Source organism: Rhynchophorus ferrugineus, unplaced genomic scaffold (assembly GCF_030347505.1).
Source record: "Rhynchophorus ferrugineus isolate W39M unplaced genomic scaffold, kcgeb_rfMv2 rfM3, whole genome shotgun sequence".
Lineage (NCBI taxonomy): Eukaryota > Metazoa > Arthropoda > Insecta > Coleoptera > Curculionidae > Rhynchophorus > Rhynchophorus ferrugineus.
In genome coordinates, this window is record NW_027472582.1 from 24197929 (window position 1) to 24221999 (window position 24071).

At 30.1% G+C, this 24071-nt stretch overlaps 1 protein-coding gene across 15 annotated transcripts in view; it reads left to right on the top strand.

Annotated features, from left to right (window-relative positions):
- The window catches only part of LOC143192891 (maternal protein pumilio), a 434284-nt gene that overhangs the window by 187159 nt on the left and 223054 nt on the right, over positions 1–24071 (top strand). For all 15 annotated transcript variants that reach the window (XM_076398670.1, XM_076398675.1, XM_076398672.1 and 12 more), the window contains 2 exons: positions 5164–5443; positions 5522–5635. In XM_076398670.1, the coding sequence (XP_076254785.1) occupies positions 5164–5443; positions 5522–5635 (394 nt within the window). The remainder of the gene's footprint in view (positions 1–5163; positions 5444–5521; positions 5636–24071) is intronic.

The following is a 24071-nucleotide window of genomic DNA, read 5'->3' on the forward strand; positions in this document are numbered from 1 at the left end:
GTAGGAATTTAGAAGATTGAAGCGAACCAAATCACACGAACTATTTAAATGTTTAAGTGTTTTTTTTAACTTTAGCTTAAATAGATTAGTTTTATTCTAATTTGGGAAATACTACTGATGTATTAGTCCTGTACACGCCTTGCTTGTGTATTAATGCAAGTACAACAGAACAATAGTAATAAATTAATTTGTAAGTTAAGATTGTACTAAACATATCGAATGTAAGATGAAATTTATTTAAAAAAATTAATGAGAATAATTGATACTATATACTTTTTATATCAAAATACTTTTCATCATTTTCCTATTTTCCAAGAAACATGACGTTACCATATCAAAAGATCAATGTTGGTTTGGCAGCGATCCAATCATCGATTCATTTTCCCACCTCTTTTGACTTTTTAGATAAATGTTTTGCATTATTCTTTTCAATTGAGATTGTTGTAGATTTACTATTCATCGCCAGTTACAATACGCCATAACTTTTATTTTTGCCAGACAGCCAATGAAACCGCGATGTCAAAATGGCATTTTCAATAAATTCTTGTTGTAGCCATTTTCACTCCTTTTGGATATTTCCTATCACATATAAACGTTTGGTAACAGTTGATTTATTGCTCGTTCATTCATTATCTTGGAATTGTTTTGTTTCTCCACGTTGTTTCTCTTTTTCTCTCCGTTTGTTGTCATTAATAATATAATAATTACTTTTAAATCGTCTAAACCAAATTGAGCAGTTACGATAAAATGCTGCAGCTTCACTATACGTTTCTAAAATGCATGCAAGCATCTAATAGGTTTTCGTTATGTATTTTTAGTTTGTTCACTGCTGGTTTGCTTTTCTGTTGTATTTTATTTCTGTTCAACTTATTTTCAATTAATTTTTAATCCGTGAATATTTATAACTCATTTATTTCATCTAAAACTAATACAAACATAACCTTAAAACCTTGAAAATATTAATCTATATCATAAAATCATCTGTATGAAGGATGATTTAACTATGAGTTAGTTACAGCTATTTTATCAAATGTGCTATAGATGTGTATGTTTGATTCTTGTTAAATTTGAAATTTATGTATTTTTCTTTCAATTCAGTTGCTGACGAGTTTCTTATATTATCGTGGTTGTATAGGCCTCGTGGTTGGTGACGAATCTTTAATATATTTAATATATATAAATTGACCACCACTTTATACAAGATACATCCTCATAGAAAAAAACGCTTTTAATGTAGCTATTTGGCAAGTAATTACTTCTTACTATTTTGTTATTATTCTCGATTCTTGTTTGAAATCCTTTGAAAGTTTTCTGCATAAGAAATAGTAAATAATATACTTTTAATGTTCTTTAGAATGTCACACAATTCTATTAACTTATTTTATGGGTTTTTGGAGATTTGTCATTATTCAATAACTTTTATTGTACTGTAAATTCTATTCGATAGAAAAGTTAAAACTTAAAAACTGATTTGTAGTTTACAAAACACCCAACCAAGGGAACTAATATGTTTTGTAATTTGAAATGTTTAATATGAAACAATATTATTCTACTTCATATTAACTTGATGGTAATATTTATACCCAAAATTGACTATTGAAGCGTCTAAAATTATAATCGATCCTATGAGCATCCAACCGTTACGAAATTTATTCAGAAACTTATAATATGAGACGTGCCCTTTATTCTGGTTAATAATTTTCTAACATTTGATATATCCACACTTTCGTATTCGATTATATCACATTGTGAAGTTTGCTACATCTAATTATAATCGGTATTGATTTTGGAGAAATGAATATCTGGCTAAATTGATAGATATTGATTTTTTTGCAACATGGTTTTTACTCTTCGTAAATTAAATCTTAGTGTTAGTTAGTAATTTCGTTTTTAGTTTACGGTCGATGAAACGTGACTTTTATACATCATATTAATATATTATATTCTACATGAACTGTTAACGTTTCCTCTTTCCTGGATTGTTTTTCTACAGTACCTAGTAGTACTAATTCTACAATAGCAGAAGAACCATTTCAGAAATACATTTTTTCTACAATCATCGCCGTTATTATTGTCTTTGCAGTCATTTTGTAATGCGAATAGGAATCAGCAGGAGACATCATGCTTCCGCCGCTGATGTATTTTTAGATCTATTATATATTATTTATTACCTATCGATGTTATTTTACTTGAAAATACCTAAATTTTGACTTATTTCTTTTTGTGCTTGTTATCAAATTCTTCGATCAAAATCAACTGGGCAGCAAATGCGATATGTGAAAATTTGGATATTAGATGAAATAACACAATGTATAATTTAAATTTATTTGAACATGTCATTTATACAAATGCATTTTGTCATACAATGTCATGAATAAGCATGCACGAGAGATTTATAATGGAGAGAATGGATTATATTTTTTTCGGTATATTGTGGGCGTATCTTGATCTGATTACTAGTCGCCAAACTTTCAATAGTCATATTATAATAATTTTCTGTGTACTACTTATTCCTATCTAAGAAATAGGAGATACACCTTGCAATTATATTCTAATGCTAATATCGTATTTTAAACCTGTGTTATTTTTAAATGGTGTTGAATTATTATCTTTGATAAATAATATAACTTTGAATTAAATAATTTTTAATTTTAATATTTCAGAAACTCATATTTAATTATCGTTTTCTGATATCGTAAATCTGATTTAAATACATCGCCAAGTTAATTAGATAATAAAATTTTTAAAGGAATTAAATATATATTATTTAGTACAGATTGCGGAAATAATCAATAATTTTACCGTAAGGAAATAGATACGAGAATCAAATAAAATGTCATATTAGGCAGTGTGAAAATTAAATTAAATAATGATAAGTTTAATATAATTTTGTTGTTGTTTGCTTATTTAGAAGCACACTGATACATTCGAACTGAAATTACTGTTTAACGTGAATTTAGATATATTATAAATCTAAATATATATTTTGTTTCTATTATAGTGATATTAGATCTTTAAATGTTATTTTCGTAAACAAAGTAATCAAACTACTGAAATAATTTCTGTCAGTAGTTGCAATAGTATATTATATTATTTTTTATCTTACTTAACGTACTAACATTCGGACAATTTATGTTATAACATAGTAACACAAATATTTCGCAATTTATGATGTCAATATTTAATTAATTTCATCATCTAATGATGAAAGTTTACATTAAAATATTCTCGCCTGAAATTTCTTGAATGGCTTAATAAAAGATTTTTTCACTCATTCTCCATAACACAGTTCGTATTTAATTAATGTTTAAACATCAAATATAAAACATTTAATATATTTCGGTTATGTTTATTTAAATATTCGAAATGCCACGAGGCGTACTTTTATCTGAAAAAAGTTATTTTTGAAGTATATTTACATTTACTCAGATTGAAATAAAATGAGCGAAAATAAGATCGAATATTTCGTTTCATCTATAGGTAAAAATGTTATCATCCCTTAAAGAATGTAAATATGGAAGTCATAAAAATAGGCATATTGAACCAATTTACGTTATTCAATTTAGTAGAATAAAAAATGAAACGCAGGCTCTTCACCCAGTAAACGCGGAAATAAGTCTTAATACGGTATTATATTTACCGGAATAGGTGTTTATTTAATCGATTAGTGGGAATAATGAGATTTTGCAATAGCTGTTTCGACTATGTATTAGCTGTTTCCGCAGATCGCACTCTAGACTCGGTTCAAGGTCCTGCGTCTACCTTGGCTAGAGTCAATGACACGTGCGTGAGACGCCGGAACGAGCAAGGTTGCCATCATACCCGTCACTGAATTCTTTAAACGTGGTTTAGGGGTCTTAAGGCGTTACATATACCATATAATACCCGACGACTAATACCAGTTGCTTGAAATAAGTGAATGGTATAAAATCGTGTATGTTAATCGAGTCTGCTGTAAACCTGAGATAGTGGCTCCATGATTTTATTTTTGATGGAAGTCAGAAATACCGTGCTTTTAGCTTTTCATTAACATATTGCGTCGTATTTTATCTGAATTTTCTACTTGACAATATTATGTACATATTTAATGTGGATATATTTAAGTAATTTATACATTATTACTAAATCCTTAATATTTGATATATTTAAGGTTTATATAACATAAAAATAACAAATGTTGGGACTTTTTGGATAACTAATTGCTTCTAACCTGTTCCTGTTTTTTTTTGTAATCTTCCAATGCTATATAGATTCATATTATCTACTTACATAGCATCTAAAAAATCAAGGGTTTATAAAACCATACATATTTATTTACTTCATTAGAACTCATTTATCAATTAATGAATTATTTTAAATTATTGAAAGCTATAGTTTATTTAGTACTTTTTTAAAATTGAAAATCAATTCCAAATTTTCATATTCTTTTTTTTTTAATGCAACCTATTATTATTGAAAGTAGGCATTATTTATATTTAACAGTTAATTTGGCAACCCAGTACGTTCACCAGATGCGCCTGTTCCGGTTACCATATCAACCGCCCCACCTCATTCTCTACCACGGGTGTTGTGTTGTAGATCCATATAACTAGCGCCATCTCTTAGTAGTAGCCCGAACTAAGGCGATATCGATCCGTTTGTCGTTTTGAGGTAGTGGTCTGTACGCTTTGCAATGTGCTCACGTTAACTCTTGCTTTAATAGATGGCGTAGGTAGTAGGTTTGTCAAAGTAAATTCAAAAATGATATATAAAGAATTTTTGTATTAATAATACTATATTAATACATAGCAATATATAGACCTATTTATTTTTGACAACTTTATGTACATTTATTTGTTGATGTTCAGTACCATTTGTTTTTCTGTTAAGTTTCGCTCTTTCGCCACCAATTTGATTTATCTAAATAAACACAAAAAAGATGAGGCAATTTTATTATTAATGAATGAAGAGAGATATCTTTTTCGGCAAATTAATTGTTCTGGTCAGTTTCATCAGCCAATTCAGACACTGTCGAGTTCAGATGCTTGCTCTTTAATTCCTGCGTTTTTTGGTTATGGTTTGTTTTGATAGTTTTGGTGTCCTGGAAGATGATAGGTGATAAATAGTTTCACAAAATCAATAAATTGTTGATTATTTAGTTACATGATTAAACTTTTTTTTCAGTCGTACCCCAGGTAGTCGTCAACCTTCCCCGGCTGAAGAAGATTTAAGTAAAAATGGTGTTGTCGCTCCAGGAGGAATCAGCGGTTTGGATCCTGCTACAATGGGACTTATAAAACAACCTCCCCCTGTTGAAGGTGGAGGCGGCGGTGGCCCATTACATCCTCATCAACATGCTTTGCATCATTTACCTCCACATCATGCCCTTGGACCTCATTTGGGAGTTACATTAGCAGAGAGTGTAAATCAGCAATTTGCTGATCACTTTGCCGACACCCAACAAGTAAGTGTTAACTTCCAGTACTAATATAATACATGTTTCATAACATAGCTATTACAAAAAAAATATTTTAATTTTTAGGCCGCGGCAGGGCAAGGCTATGATCAGACGCATCAACAGTTCGCAGCTCAACAGCAACATCAAGTAGAGAATGCTGTTCTTCAACAACAACAGCAGCATAATTTTGACGTACAGGTATGTTAAATAAGGGATCAGCTAAAAACTATAACTACTGTAATTGTAAAACTTTTAATTTGATATAATTTATGTAACACTCTGAATGATTTGTTTATTAATTATTTCTCTTTGAAAACTGCAACTAAAACAGCAACAATTTTTATAGTTCTATAGATCTCAGTTATTTTCTCTTGACATAAGCGCAATGTTATTAACATGTGATATTTTGTTTAATTGATATATCATTAATCTATTGAATAACATAGATTATATTTTTAGCTACTTACCTAGCAAAAATATATTCTTATTATATATTATGTTGTTTTCAGAAATTAAGTTCTAATTTGTATAAAAAATATTTCTATAAGTGTAGTGTTTCTTCAAGCGCGCAATTTTGAATTATTTATGGAAAACAATTTCACTTAAGTGGCTATCGCGGCAACTTTAACTTATAGCACTAATAAAAGAATTATACTCAGGATCGTGTATGGTATCATACCTCTTGCTGTTATGTTAATCCAGTCATCCTAGATTCATATTACTTATATTGATGGCCCACCCTCTATAAATGTTAATACATTTTCAATGCTCCATTTCACTTACTACTATGACAAGAGTGACATTTTATCTGACCATTGACACACATTAACAAAATGGTTTGGTTCTCTAAACACTCACATATATATTACAAATAATAATATACTAAAAACAATTAGGAAAGCTTTATTTGCACTTTATATAATTATTGCAAATGTATGTTTTTGATGTTTAAAAATATATATAGCAATATGAATTTGGTGGATATATTTTGGTTAGGTAATTGAAATTTGATGTGTGGTTATAATTTTAATTGAAATTTGTGGGTTTACAATCAATCGACCAGTTTAATATTATATTATGGATATAATTAAGAATAATAATAAAAACAATAATTTTCGATTTTTGTTGGTAATGGTTGTGTTTAAGATTGTGCTATTACATCAAGTGTCTTTGTACTTTGCCTTTGTTAATTATTTTATCATTTGATAATTACTACACATACACAATTTTGTATAGTTTAGCAGCTGGTTATTTGTTTTATTCATTATCAATATTTCCCGTGTTTTGAAATGTTTGAGTAATATGTTCATACACAGTTAATTTTATTAATGTTGTTACAAAATGGTTTACTGATCTCTAACTTTTAATTATAAATTTTCTTCTTCGTTACTTGTATTATTTACGGGAATTCCTATATATTCATATAAATATATTTTATATATATATATATATATATATATATATATATATATATATATAATTGTTATAAAAAGATTTAATGGCAATAATATTAATAGTAGATCGGTTTGATAATGAAGGAACTGGATTTATGTGTTACTTCTTTTACTGTCTTTATAAACTTTTCATTTTTTACATGTTTAAAGTTTGTTGATGTTTTTGAGAAATTTTAATTGATTGGACACTTCATAAATGTATTAATTCTTATATATTATATAAGTGTATAATTCCTATATTTTAAAAAGATGCTTATTTTTAAAATTGTAAACAGTAAATTTATATTACTTAATTTAGTTGAATGTGTGTATTACAATGTAATTAATAGTTATATGCTACACCCAATATATGAGTTGATAATGAATCTGTGATAGCCCGTTCAATAAAACGTCGCAATACCGCATCAACCCTGATTTTTGGTTCATTTTTACAAATTTGCCGATATATACAACAAAATATTACAATATTATGTGTGGGGATTAGCATCTTTATAATGTAATATATTTAGTTTTATTAATTTTTATGGTTATATTATAGTAAATTCATCAATAATTGGCTGTTCTTAAAATGTGACATATAATATATTTAATTAATGTACTAAATGATTACTATGTAGACTGTAAAGTAGTGCCTACTATGAATGATTACATTATTCGATTATAGCAACCGAGATTATAATTATGATTCGTGGCAGTCAGATTAGTATGATATATTGTTATCACAAAATAAGAGAATTACATTTGATATCATGATAATATTTATTAAATTATTTGGATCTTTGCATCATATATTTTTCTCCTGTCGTTGTTATAGTCTCTAATATTTTGTTTTGTTATTGATTACTTATACTTTCATAGCCGTGTGCCATCTGGTAGACATAATGTTTTATCTTAATCTCCACTACCGCTTTACACATCGTGGTTAACCTTGACGCGTTTTTTTTCGCCTAAGGCATCGCCTGATCTCACCGCCTGTGGCAACGACCAAGTGACAAATAGTAGTCGCAGTTTTTCTTGTCGCTTCCTATGCTTCCTTTTCGCATGGTTGGATCAATGGGCCCCCGGGGAAACGACTTTATGATGTAAAGCGGGAGAAATGTTTGTAAAATGGCCCGTCTGTCGAGCAGTTTTCAGGTGAACAAAAACGGATATTAGAAAATGAAGGATGTACGAACGATGCGGGGAATTTTTATGGCGAACGTGTTTTTTTGTCTATTGTCTGGGTATCGATGCTGGTTTCGTGTACGATTTACGCATTTTAACTATTTTCCGAGAAAGGGGGGGTTCGTATTTCTTTTACCTCACCAAGCAGCTCTTAAATTTTCTATAAAGATCGTAAATAAGGACATAAAAATCGTTTCACTTTTTTGTATTCAAAATATTTATTTGTACATATAAATTGCATCGTATCTCGCGAATAATATGTCAAAAATACGTATTTGATCCAATAATATCGACGAAAAGTTTCTACTCCCATTTCAGATTTTTTTATTTTATGAGGTTGAACACCTCATATTTGAATAAATATAAGCATTGCAATTAATAGTGTAATTACTTTTATTTTAAAATGCTTGAACGTTTCAAGAAATTACGGGTCAATGGGTTATCTCCAAGAACTGGCTGCGCTAATAGCAGCGATAATATTGTTTGAATATAATTTATCATTTTTATTATAAAGTATTTCCGTTTGTTGCATTTGATATTTTATGAAAGGTTCTATTGATCTTAATAGAAACGATCGCTTTACTATCTATAAAAGTGTATTATTGTCCTATCTCTCTACATGAGGTTTCTCAATTAGGTTTTTTCTTTTATTGTTTGATGTATATAACATTATAGTAATAACTTTTTATCTTCATGTATTTTGTTCTATAGCATCAAGCAACCTAAAAATGTCTCAGATCGGTGGTTTTATATGTAGATTAGTCGATTATTTCTCTGGGTATTTTTAATTTAATATATACATTCATATTTAGCCATCTCTGACGAATACCCTTAAGTAAATATATCAATATATGCAGTATGAACATTTGGTATTTTATATGATTGTCTATTGGCAACAAAATCTATTGTCGAAAATTTTCAAGCCAATTTAATGCAGATTTTGTTTTCGATTTTGTTCTTTTTTAGTCCTCAAATATATTTACATACCACAGATCTATATTTCAAGAACCCATTTATGATCAAATGAACTTTATAGGTATTTTAAATTTCTATACTATTTCGATTAGTTTAAAATCAATGCTATTAATACTATTAAAGATCAATACTGGTAAAGTACTGAGTGAGACTTACAAGGTTATTTCAGTTGTCCTTAAATTCTTAGTAGGATTTTAGAATCTGTAGATAATACACAATAAAATATAGTACCACGTTACGGGCAAAATATTAATTAACCCTAACTAATGTTTTTTGTTAAAATATATCGTTTATATAAGAAAATGCGAATGTTCCTATAAACGTTTATAAGTAACCCTTTTAAAACAGACATTACCACTGTGATATTTCCTCAAGTAGGATTTTACAGGATGGGAAAAGACCGGTAAATAGATATTAAAAGAAATAGAGTTACCCTCTTTATTGACCGAATGGTGGACCGTTATTTGGATGGAACGAAATAAAGGGCATCGAGGAGAAATCCCATACCTAATTCTATAATGCGTAAAACCATTTTATGTTTAAAAAGGGTACGAAAATGAGATTTTTAGGATGCTACAAATTTAATTTAGCATGGGGTTGGATAAAGTCCTTTTGTAGGTGTTAATTTCGTTCCATTTTAACACTAATATCCGTTGACGGGCTTTTATTTTAAAATACTGATGTTTTATTTTCGGTTTTAATTAAAATTCTTAGTCTGGTTGATATACTGGACGTAGTTAACTGTCCACCGAAAGCTGCTGGTCTGGTTGGTTTTATCTTTTAATTCCGTTTTCTAAGTATCATTTTTGCATTTTCAGATTCACAATGTGATTTTGTATTAAATTTTTTATGTTTTAAATGTTTTGACAACAGATGGTTCCACATGAAATAAATTGTTCAGAGTAGTAACATTACAATAATTTTTTTATATTGATTTTTCTTTTTTGTCGCATAATGTTAAATTTTATTTATAAAAATGTGTTCTTGTCGAAATTTTGAATGATGTGCACAAATCTACTGCATAAATTTGTTTTTACGTAGAAGTTTATGGGAGACATGCTTCATCTGAAACTATTTGGAAATGTTTGTTTTTAATTCTTTAATTGTTTTCAATTCAATAATTTAAATTGTTTAATTGTTTTTGTTTTCAACTGTTTAATAGAGTTTAATGTGAAAGACAGGACATTTCGGCCTGTTACAAACAAATGAAGTATCAGAGGTGTTAAAATTAAAATTAAAAAAGGATCTATGTCAACCCTAAGAAGGAAGATCATTTGTACATGATTTTTTTCCGATGACAGAAAAAAGAATTTACAATAATTCAAACATTAATTCAAAGTATAATAAATTGTATATTTAATCTGGCATGCTGGATAAGCGTAGTATCCTTTATCCTGTAGAGTAGTGTCCTGTAGAGTGTGTCCTGTAGAGAGTGTGTTTTCGGAAACACTAGCCATTGAAACTGTTTTCTGATCTGAAAAATGAAAAAGTTATGACCATTATATTCAAATTTTCATTAGATTTTTCACATATTTATTAATACGTAATTCTTCTGCCCGTATGTATGTCACTCCTAAACGTTTAGATCGATTTTGATGAAATTTTGTGTGTGTATTCATGTGGATTCGAGAATAGTTTAGATTCACAATAGGATCCGGTAAGTGGCGCTGCAATTAGACTCCAGGATTTTTTTAGATGTTATATTTATTTAATTATGTTTATTTAATTTGATTGAATGACAGAAAAGTGTTTTTATTAATATTAAGATTGCGTGCAAAATTCCTCCTAGTTAATGCATTTTCAACTTAAAATAATGTAATGACATTTAATTTTTTTTCGTTAATTTTTTTCTACATTATGCTGTATTGCTTTAATGTTAATGATAATTTCAGTTATAATGATAATTGTAATATATAATTGTAACATTAATAAACAGTTAAAACAGAATAAATTATTTTATGAAGCTTTGAGGATTGCGTGCAAAAATTCTTTTGTAGTTTTAGCATTTACAAATAAGGGAAAGTAAAGAAATGGCATGGCGTGTGTTTTGTACAACATTAAGATCATAGTACACAGAAACGTTTAAATTGATCGCTTTTATAATAAACGGAGAATATTTCTAGGCGTCTAAAATTGCTTTGTAGTATGTACAAGTATAATAAAGCGTACAGAGATTTCAATTATATTTGTAATACATTAATTTTACAACTTGCATGAACGAAATAAATGTACAAATATTGCTATTGAAACTAAATATAATAGAGTGCTTTTAACTCACCCTATGACATAAACACTCATTTTTAATGTGAATTAAAAATAATCATATCCATAACTGATCCTCATCTGACTGATACTTATTGTTGAATGACGTCAGCATTATTTAGAAAAGTAAATCATGGCCTACCAATTAATATAGACGTATAACATATGCAGGGCGCGTTATGGAAATCAATCAATAACAATAACATATCCTCGTGAGATTAATTCATTTCAATTAAATAATCGAGGCAGGCCGGGCATAGGCTTCGAGTTATTGGACCATTGCGTCGAACATTGTGCCTGGATAAACTGTTTTGTTTTTCTTTTTGCGACTGTGTGCGTGTTATCGTGGCGTTATAAGCCATCCCGCATTTCGTTTAATTAGTTCAATTGTTTTTATATCATCGTATGGAGATGAAAAGTTGGGTTAATATGTTTTTGCTGATAAGTCCAATCATCAGTCTGGTCAGGAATTTTCATTATGATAGTGGCGGAACATTATGGACGAATATAAAAAAATAATGCTGAAGAAAAGGAAATTGTATATTTTTACCTTTGTCAACGTCAAAATAGATATAATTATTGTGAACTTAGGATTGTCTAAGGACTGACAATTTCAAATATTGCTAAACAAACTTATGATTGAGAAAATAATATATCTTAAACATCTTCCTATCTTTCAGTATTTTATTAATTAGTGAATAATAACATTTGAATCTGCATTTTAAAGGATCCAGGACTATAATATTTTCGGAGTTTATAATTTCATACGATTTTAAATGAAAATGAAGCTACTTACGAAAGACAATAGCTCTAATTAATCTATTAAAGTTTACCGTCTTATATAAATGGCTTGAAAATTCAATTAATTTTTTCTTCCTTTACGGATCTATGTTTTGTCATTACAATGCCCTTTTTTGTATTTGTGCCTCAATTGTTATCTGAAGTTTTTACCAAAGTCGAATAGACCAATTATGAATTGATATTTTGAAATGAGAAGGTTTTAGGAATTTACGAACTTTTTCTAGCCGTAAAAAAGTACAAAGAAAAATTATGGTAATTTTTATCTGTTCCTCAATGAAGTCATATTCTGACATTACCTAAGTTTTGTTATATTATTTTTATTTACGATATTATTTATCATCTATTTACAATATTATTTTAACTACTACCAACTGATCACTTTGAAGGCAGTGCCAACCCCTAACTATTCAAAAATAATAATATAATTTTTTGAAATACAAAAAATTAAATTAGCAATAAAACAAATCTAAGTTAATATAACCGTTTGGATTCGGCACCGACTTCAAGATATTCAGTTGATAGTAGTTAAAATAATATTGTACCTAGATAAATAAGTTAAGGTAGATTTACACTAAGTTGTATGTATATAGTAGAATATAAAATAAGCGTAGGAGATAGGTTAAATAAGTTTTTTGATTATTTTTATTTATTATATATATATATATATATTATGTACATTATATATTATATATTATGTACATATTTTATTTTAAAATGTTTTTTTTTGTGTTAAAAATCTGTTTGATTATTTTTTAATTTTTAATGGGTTTAAGTCGGTTCAATTCAATTCAATGAAACAAAAATAATGTATCTCGTTCATAACAACGCAAGCGCCAAAACAAGTTTTGCCGAGATCTAGAATATTTTGAATAATTTGGAGACGTTTGACAACCTGGCGAATTCGATTACGCGTTCAAACGAGTTAAATAGCATTGTTTCTCTTTTTAACTTGAATAACAAGAGAAGGAAAATGTTGTTCAATTTAAAAACGATTTTACAAAATGCAATGGGCAATACATTCGACATAATTTTGAATAGACTATATTTCCTGTATACGACGTTATTATTGATAAATACTGGATACGTCATAGAATCAGGCCTATTATCTATCTTATTTAGTTACATCAATTTTGCTTTTTAGCAAATCAGCATAAATTATAATAGAAGTTGATGCTTGATTAAAGTTCATTCATCTATATCTGTTATAATAATGAGAATTAGGCTTACAAAAGAGAGCAACGTTATTATATTTCGTAACTTTACGAGAGAAATTCCGAAGATATTATCGACGTAACATTGAATTTACAAACTCCAAGCAATTTTTTAGTCAGCTGAAGCCGAATTCGGTTGGCGGCTCAATTTTCGACGGCCGTATAAACTTGAAACTATTACGTTAGTTGGAACCGCAAGCAAAAAAGAAATGTTTATGGCTGCCCACCACCGTTTATTGAATTTTAAGCGCAAACAATTTTCATCATCTTGTTAACTGCTCGTATAGCAGTTGCAATTTACATTTAAATACATTTCGGCTATCATTAGTGCAAGTTTATATCGTCGGTTATAGTATGTTTTCTCGGAAAATTGTGTATACAATCAATTACCTTGTAATATAAGCTATTGTACAGCTATTATTTTAGACTTTACTGTTTCACTGATCTAATATTTTTACCGTTATTGTGTGTGATCGATTTAAAACTCCCCACTTCATTAAGTCTGTCATTTTTATTTTGTTAGTTCATTTCAAGTTTTTATATCATTATTTTAACTGTATATATTCTAATTTTTTTTTGAAATTGTTACATATTTTACGTTGTTACACGATTTTTTTCAAATTATTATGTTTGTTTTTCATTTAAATACTTATTTTTTTAATGTTGTTTTCAATATACACTCTATAGGTATAATATATAAAATATTCTTCGAGGCAATCGGAGCTTAGGCTCGTGTAGTTAGGTTATATATTGTTGATCAATAAGACAAATGATACTTATCAATATCTGGATATGATGGGTGAGAAAAATACTCCTCGCCTATTCCGACACACTTGTAAAATGTGGCCGAGCTTTTTCGATTATAAACGAGTTCACAATTAAATGTTATTGTTCAATATTGTGATAAACTCTATTTATTTATTTATTCTTTTTATATTACTTTTATTTATTCAAATATAAAATTCCACAGGCTTTATTATTAAATCATGTGATCTCCGTATTCCTTAGCTTCAAATTGCTTCAATTATTCTTGAGTTTGAATTAGTTTTTTACTAAAATATTGTAAATATTTATCATTTTTAGATCTAATTTATAGTTACATATCGAAATCAACATAATATGTTTCAACATCAAACGATTACTAATATCCTTTTTTTAACATAAGTTTGCATTTATACCCATATTATGTCTCAGTTTGGTTCAACTAATTCATTCAACAACACTACTATATTCATCAAATTCATGTTAATTCATTCATAATTTACTGATTCTTTTTTTGCATTTGATCGTTTCTTATGTTTTATTTTTTTATATTTGTTTCAACATTTTTTCTTATATATTGTACTAGCGACCCGCCCCGGCTTCGCACGGGTGCAATGCTGATACTAAATTAAATACATTACAGAAAAAATATGAACGTTGTATATAAAAACATAGCGGCCCGCTCCGACTTTGCACGGGCATAAAATATATATGCCTATGTCACTCAATGAAAACATGATTAAAATCGATCCAGTATTTTTGGTTCATTCATTAATGCCCTTGGCCTGCACGCATTAAATTTGGAGTAAAACAATTCCTCTTCCCCTATACTTACTATGAAGATTTCCTGCTATCTTTGGAATATCTAAATTCATACAATTTTTATTACATTACACATTTTTAAACGCAAATTTTAAATTTGTAATATCTCCGAAAATATTTGTTTAATTTACATGCTGTAAGGAACCATATTGATCTATATTAATTGCACACTGTATTTAAGGTACTTAATTCGATAAGGATTAATGCCGTATTGCTTAAAATAGCTTCGTAAATAAGCCATTTTCTCACGTAAAAAGTAAACAATAAAAATGGTTAATGTGGGTTATCCCTAAAAGATAAACATATACCATCGCGGACTTTTTGTAGACCTTTTTATGGTGTACAATACTGTAGTACATTAATTTGATCTAACTCGTAGGGTTAGGCAGCGTTTTTGCTAATTGCTAAATAAGCCTAAAAAAATAGGTTAATTTACGACATCACGTTAGAAACCTCTAAAATTAGCAATGTTGCCTTAGTATATTATGCATGTATTATACATATAAACCTTCCTCTTGAATCACTCTATCTATTGAAAAAAATCCGCATCAAAATCCGTTGCGTAGTTTTAAAGATTTAAGCGCACATAGGGATATAGGGACAGAAAAGGCGACTTTGTTTTATACTATGTAGTGATATATGTTTTAATTTTTCATTATCAGTATAAGATTCATCTCAAATAGGTTTGCATTTATTACGTCAAATTGTATAATCTCTTTTAGTTCTTTCATGATGATTTAGCTGTTGTTCTTTAATACAATTAGTACAGTAATTCCGTAATACATAGGTTTAATAAGAACTTACGAATATGTCGCCTTATACTTGCTGTGATTTAATAGATTGTAAGTTTTACATATGCAAAATAATAATATAAAAACTTAAAATAGACTTTTTAAGATACCGTTTGTAAAATACATTTTTAAATATCTACAAAACAACGGGTAAAATGAACATATCAAAGTACTTTATTTGATGCAATTTACTTATATTAAAGTACATTTCAATTATCCTTAATTATTCTTTCGTTCTTTCTCATTGGCTTGCAGTGTTGTGCAAATAAATTCTTTCTACGGAATGTTCTTATTAAATTACACTATGACTGTACTTTTCTTGCTTTTTTCAGGTGGTTTTAAGATCGTTGTATCCAATTAAATACATTTTGGGTCGATGTCGAGCAATGGTTGCAACAACGGTTTAAAGGGCCGTTTCATATTCGCTCGTTTAACTGAGAGTCTCGACTATCGGGTGTCCCGATTTGATTAGGAAAATTACGATTATTTCAGACCGTATCGTGATGATTGCGCCTGTTACTAAATTTCGGTTCTTGTTTCCATTTGACGTAAAATTGATTCAGCTCATTTCGTTGGCGTGGTCATGTTAAACTGATTTGCGAGGATATGCGATTTTTCTTTTTGGTTGGCGATTAAATGTGGGTTATTAATACTTTGCGCTGTTTGATTTAAATGAATGTCCTAAAGTGTCACCTGTATCTGGCAAAGGTGATATTAATTAACGTTATTACTCGTGTTTTAGGTACGGTATTTAAATCAAAATATTTTTTTATTTAAAATAAGTTCTAAGTTAATATCGTTTATAAGGTTCAGTCATATTTCTCGTTAGTTAGATTGTGGTATATATCTTTTGACCAAACCAAACTAACCTTCAACTCATCTTCATACAGTTGCGGTGTAATATAATTCATGTAAATACGACGGATGAGGTATAACATTCTAGTTAAACGCAATAGTTTTCTTTTGGTTTTTAGATTTATTCAGGGCATTTTTGCTGAATGATTAACCATGATTGGGGCGTGTCAAAATCATAATTACTTTTTCTTAGTTCTTTTTATTTTTTTTTCATTTTTCGAGTAACAGTTCTGAAGTTTCTGGTTAAAATAATGTAACTGTAACTGTAAATATATATATATATATATATATATATATATATATATATATATATATATATATATATTAAAAAGCTGATTTTGTAATTGCCAAACTACTAGTAGCAGTATCTTGTTTCTGGATACCCCAAAAAATATAGCGATATCGGTTGTCATTCGGGGTGTGTTATTATAACTCGGCTGCGGGGTTTTACCTTACGGTCATGGCGGTGCCTTATCCGCGCGCAATTTGCGATATCTAATCCAACCTGCAATGAGATATCGGGTTATATAGTTTAATTAGGAAAATTACGGTTGTTCTACGCTGTTTTCAAATGTCAGCCGTTTTCAGTTCTGACTCCGAACTGACAGAAATCGATTTCAGATTGTTCAAGCCTCGTTTTCAATCCCTGACGTTTCGCTTCAGGCCGTTGTTTATTTTCTGTGACCTTAGCCGGTCGATTGTATAAGATCGCGTGATGCATATTACTGTTCTTGCATCTGAAGGTTCGAAAGTTTTGTAAAATAACTTCGAACTATTTTAATGTTATAACTATTTTAACTTGCGTTCAAACCATTTAATTTTGTCCAAATTACCGTCATTATTGTCAATATATGTTATTTTTAGAGATGCAAAGTCAGGATTTATTTTTTTTTACTTTATTTATTATATCTAATTTAGATTTCCTAATGAATTAAATCATCATTTATGTTTACTAGTATAATATTTGTTACTGTTATTTAAAGTTCTAATAAAATTTTTAAGTATCGCCTCTACCTTCCAGTTGACTAACTAAACACTAAACTCTCTGCCAGTTTGCCTCTAATGATCTTCGAAATGACACTGGTTTTACCCAAAGTTTCATTGTATACCATCTATAGACTGGTTTCTCAAGTTTTGATGACTGAAAACTGACTTTGTTTTTGACTTTTGAAATTTCAATAAGATGATAAACTGAATTACTACAATCCGCTTTTGGTGGCCGTACACCTTGAACTGCAAGCTTCTGTCCAAATTCTAGTAGATTATGGTATTTTAAACCAACTTGTGCCGGAAAACTAGAGATGTTTTTCAAAGTTTGAATGTTTTCTGATTGGAATAGATTATGGCAAGGTCTTTGGGCATCTTCAGATCATCTTCACTCTTCTCTACTTCTTTAATTGATCAAATAAAAAACAAGTAATAAAACTATACATACAAACATGTTTGTTAACACTAATTAGAAAATTTAAACAAATAACAAACAATTTTTAATTAATTTATTAGGGTTTATGTGCAAATAACACCATAACATTTTTTTTATGGAAAATTTGTACATGAGAAATTCTGGTAAATAATGAAATAATGAATACCTTTTAAATTTGAATGACATATCGGATCCATAAAGACTTATATCGAATATCATTTTATAACAAAATTATCTGCGATAATATTAGTTTTAATCATGTATATACCTAATATTTTACTATTGTAAAGTAATACGAAATTAGCAAGAGCAAATGCAGTATTATTTTGGAGACATAACATGAATTATAAATATGGCAAATTAAAATTATCACCTAAAAAATTCCGTTGACTTCTTAATAATTCCCTTATATCGCAAGAAAGAGTCAAATAATAACTGTTTTTGATCTCCTATAGTTATTATTTAATGTAACTTCCTTAAAAACCATGTTTCATTTGTGATAAAGTTATTTTTAAGAATTAAAATTTTACTTTTGTTCTTGACAATAAATTAGTTATGATTATTCTTGCATAATGCAAACATCCAAGCCATTTATTTTGTGGTTACTGGGTTGACTCAGTATGTTTACAATGTACCACCCTATTCATTGTTCCCAAAAGAAATCTGAAGGCAGCAGGCGACCGCAACTTTTATGATGAAGCTGTTGTTATTTTGTCGTTGTTTCCGCGTTAAAATATTCCGGGTTCAAACTATGTCCATTTCAGTATTCTCCCGTTGTTCATTGTTTCGCACCGGCGGAATAAAATTAGTCCTAATTGAAGTCGTAAATTTTTTACGACACCTTTTTTCCTCGACTTCTTCGGACGTGTCGCCTGAATGTTTTATTCGTCTTGCCTCTCTCGCTCTAGAGATGTATCGGATTGAGGCTGCTGCCCCCTCCATACCCGTGGGAAATTAGGAATCGACTCGACCGGGAATCGGGAACATGTGTAAGCTATTTGGGAAACATGGCGACCACTTGTTGTTGGCTGCCGAACTTCATTCATATGTGGACCGGAGAAGATCATTATCGTTTTTATTATCTGTTCTTTTTGAAAACGTTTTCGAGTGGTTTTAAGCAAAAACAACGATACAAAGTAAAATTTACTGAATGATGTAGTGCAATCGTGATTGGCACGTCAGCTTTAAATAATCTGTATCCCGGTCGTGATTTAACGAACGTTATTCCCTCAAGCTCTATTTAATATCTCTTCAGACTCATCGTAATACTTTTTATTACAACGTCTTAATAAGCAAATATGTTGCATTCAAACTTTAGTTGGAGCATTAAATTTGTGCAGTGGTAGATTTCAATTAACTCAACGACGACTATGAGATGCCATAAAGTAGTTATACGGGTTTTATCATAAAACTACTTTAAAATATTAAATTTAACATTATTTTGATACAGGAATATTCTAATATTATTCATGCTGCAACACTAAATTACTGTCCTTGTAGTACTACTTTTGACAAGAGTCTGGGAATGCCGAATTAAAATAGATATTTAAAAAAATCAATAATTTTCACCGATATTTTTTTAGTCGATGTTAGACTGTTTTGAGATTTTTCCTCCCCAGTCATCAAAAGATATTTTTGTAGAGAATTAGGGTTGGTGTTTAGGGGTTCGTTGGTCTTTTTTATTTTCCAATATACAGGTATTTTTTAGGCCATGGTTTAGTGGTCATTTGCATTTGATTTGATTTTGCCACTTTGCCAATTCGTATAGATTGTATATACATTTGAATTTAATTGATATATAATGCAGTTCATTACTTCAATTTGATATAACCTTTTACGAATCACTTATGATTCGGGACGGGACGGAATTAATACACCACTTATGGCCTTGGAACAAACGAGAAACTTTATTTTGATCCCTGGTAATTTATACCCACTCGATACAAGTCACAGCGCCCTCTACTAACTTTCCTTCCTCCTTTCTACAGTGGCTCTTGTATCGAGACAAGTCATATATTTAAGATAACCTTGTAAAGACTTTAATAACGAATCAATTTAGATCTGCTAAAATTTTTACCAACATAAATATACGTTGTTATTTCAATATTATTTTTACTCACTCACTTCACCTTAAAGTAATATTTATCTGAACTTTTCCTTTCATAGGCTCAATTTTGTCTAAAATATAACGAACTTACTATAATATTGATATCAATTTGCATAATTAAAATAATTTATAGAATAGATACTCACTTGTACAACAATTTCCCGTGTTGTACAAACCGTTCGGCGGTTTGATTATAATCAAAAACTAAATGAATTACTATAACCAGTACCAATATAATACTTTACTCTACGTGTAAAAATAAAAGAAACCGCAGATATAAATCAATGAAGTTCTTATATTAATTAATAAACTTAATTATAATAATGTAGACCGGTACAAAAGAATAATGTACATGTATAAATATAATAGTGATAAATTGAGAATAATACACAATGTAGAAACTAAAGAATGTAAATTATAGCTTTATTTCAGGTAAAAACAACCCAAATAGTATCGGCCGTTTGTAATGTTTCATAATGACGCAAAAAAGATAACCTAAATAATTACAAAGGGTCACTGAAAATAGTTAATACTCTGCTTCTGTGCTACTACACTATACTATATCCTACTATTTATAAGTTTGCAAATACAAAATGTTTTTAAATTGTCTAAATAAGACTAAGAATACTCAGAATAATTTATGTATATTTGAAAAAAGCACACAAAAAATGTCTCTATTAACAATAAATAATATTTTGTGGGAAAACTTTTTGGCCTTTTTGACTTTTTGATAAATTCATAAAATTATTCAGAATATGTTCATGGCCTGTTTGTACCTTGGAAAAATGTATCAATCGAACCTTTCAAAGTAAACACGAAACCTCGTTTAATATCACCTATTGAAACAGAATGTATGGTAATTTAACAAGGTGCTTGCCGAGGAAGGAAAGAGCCCAAAGATAAATAGTCCGGGGAGTAGACCTCCAGTTGCAAATTAAATCTATTGGGTTTTCTTTTTAGACGCAAAGAAAAATGGTTTCCAATTTAATATTGGGTCTCGCTATCGATTGTCGTTTTATTTGTATTCTGGTCCCGGGGGCAAATATTTTTTCTCATGGTCGAGTTTCTTTTCTTTTACTGTACGAGGGCCTGAATTTCATTAGGATTTACTTGATTTACTAATTGTTTCTTTTTGTGTTGTTAATATGCTGGAAACTTTGTCAAGTTGAAAGTCATAATGCTGTATACATCTACTATCACCTCTTGGTTGACTATAGGAGTATTCGTTTGTCACTGTTATAGAATAAAGACACCTAGTTATAGACAGACATAGAAGGCCATTTCTTACATAGGGGGAACACACACACATTACACATTGTATAGGGACAAAACACTACTATAGTACATCTTATTGCATGTAGGCAAGACTTATGTATTGCTTAGGTTTTGTAGTTTATATTTCAGTGTTTTACACGCTTTGTTCTCTAGCGGTTAAAGCAAGCAATCGGTGAAATCTGTGACTTGGAAATATTGCAGATCGTTGGTGGTTGGTTACCTCGGAAGCGTTTACGAAAACAATTGTATTGTTTAACATAACGAGCACCACGATAAGCACGTGGTAATTATAGAATACACAAAACATAGTAAAACATCATGGGCGAATAGGAATAATGAGCGGAACCCGAAGTTATATTACAGAGATCGTTGTGTATACATCCAGTCGCTGCGGCAAAAGTGACAGGGCAAAAATTCAACTCTCACTTACGCTGTTTCCATAAAAATAGTACGGTGGGAGTTCCAGCAAGCCAACATTAATGGAAGGACTGCGAAACTTTATAACGGAAGCTAAACTTAACCGACACAGTAGCCAGACAATGTAAAACTACTGCGTCAAAAGTGACACCGGAACTCAACATTTACTTGAGTAATATTGTTTTAACAAAAACAGTACGGCGGCAGATCCATTTATGGAAGGGCTTGTGTGACCCTTTATAACGGAATACAACGCTAAGCTGTGAATGAAATGATTCGAAAAATGTGGTAGTCAGATAAATCATCATTTACCTTGACATTGGTCTCCTAGACTTTAACCTCTTTTACTTCTTTAAGTATGGAGAACCCCTAAAGAAGCCTACGATCCGGTCTGCCTGCTTTCTACAGTCAAGCATGAGGGAGATTCCGTTATGATTTGGGCGGCCATATCATGGCATTGGGCTGATCCCCTTTTCACCTCACTTGCTGGGTTACTGCAAATGGATATCTCGACATACTGAATGTTGAAATTCCTACTATGACTAGCATATTGCTAGCAATCTCCGCCGTATTTCAAAATTACAATGAGTCCATGCACACAGTTCAATCTTTAGGAGCTCAGGATATTATCAGATATCTTTCCTGGTCAGATCAATCGCCGACTTTTATTAATAAATAATTATTGTCTATATGCCAGGTGTTCAAATAATTTTATCCATCCACTCTATGTAAAGTTGTAACCAATTTTTACTCTGCAGAATGATCAGTAGGTGCGACAAAAGGTAATATAGAAAATAATTGATTTAAAATAATATTCATATAAGACTGACTGAATGAGGATTTGAATATTTCAGTGAACTTTTTATGCCAGTCTTGTGTAAATATTGGAATTAAAGGGCAAAACGACTCTACTATGGAGCTCTATATGATATTGGTATAAGTATTTTTATGTGTATACATTAAGAACATGATGTAGATAATGAGGTAGTTGTAGCACTAGTCCTTTTGATGTCACTTAGCATGAAACATCAATTCATTACGGAATTTAGTCAATATTGTCATTGACGTAACATTTCTGTAAAAATATTACTCACAGCTTTTACGTAAACGTTTTTTGGATCGTTTGTTCTTACGGAAATAATATTATGAAAGTATTTCGGACGAAGAAAAAACTACTTACTCATTATTTAAATGGCCATTTGGCTAGACGGGTCCTATCCATAGGCGCTAATGGAAGGACATTTCGATTTTTTTACGTTCGTATTTTTCATGTCGTCTATTTTCTTTTTTTCGGTCACAGTACGAAGCCCATTCACTTTCGGCGATTCACTTCCTACCAATCAACCGCCGTCCGCCCCACGTTCAGTTTAACGCGAAACCCTATTGTGCCACCGAAGGTTGGCGTGACCTGAACGATTGACTTTCAGGTCATCCGATGTCTGTCGAACTTTTCCTATGGTATTTTTCTGAGAGAAATATTGGACTTGTGCCAAAAATTGTTTTTCAAATCGAACTTTAGAGTATATTATGTTCAAATATGCCGTAATAAATCACGAGTGTTTTTCTTCGGGCGTCAACGGGTTAATTTTTCGGATTTGACGGGATGAAGCATCGCATACTTATTAAAGAACCATTTAATATTTCTGTAATTTGTTTTAAAGCATTAAGTTATATATTTCTAGAGGTGCAGATTTTTTTAGCACAATAAGTTGTTCTCATTTTGGGCTTCTGGGTATTTCGGTTGATTAATTGTCAGAGATTAATAATCGTTTAATGGACCTGTATGTACTCCTATGGCTTTTTTTCTTTATTTTTTTGTCAAGTAACACTGAATTTACCAGTTACCAAGTTTTGTTTTTATAACACTCATAACTATAATGTAATGTCTAGCGGAATTAACATATTCCCATAGTTCCGACAATTTCCGAGTGTTGTCCCAAAAAAAATTAGTCTAGGTAACACATAGGCTGAAAAGTCTCGGATCTTTTAATCGCTAATTTTATTACATTCGCCGCTTTTTCAGTTAGTTGTTAGTTCGGTTGAAAAAGAAAGCTGTTCAAATTTCATGATATTCTACTCATAAGTTTGTGAGTTATTGTGTTTAAAATTATTATAAGGACTCCGCTCCATCAGAAGCAACAATAAAACGTTGGTTTGCTGGCTTCAAACGTGGTCGTAGAGAAGCCGATGATGCAAAACGCAGTGGACGTCGTAATGAGGTGGTAACAGTAGAACATAACAAAATTTACAAAACCGTTTTGAATGATCGAAAAGTGAAGTTGCGTGAGCTATCTAACAACATAAATATATTACAA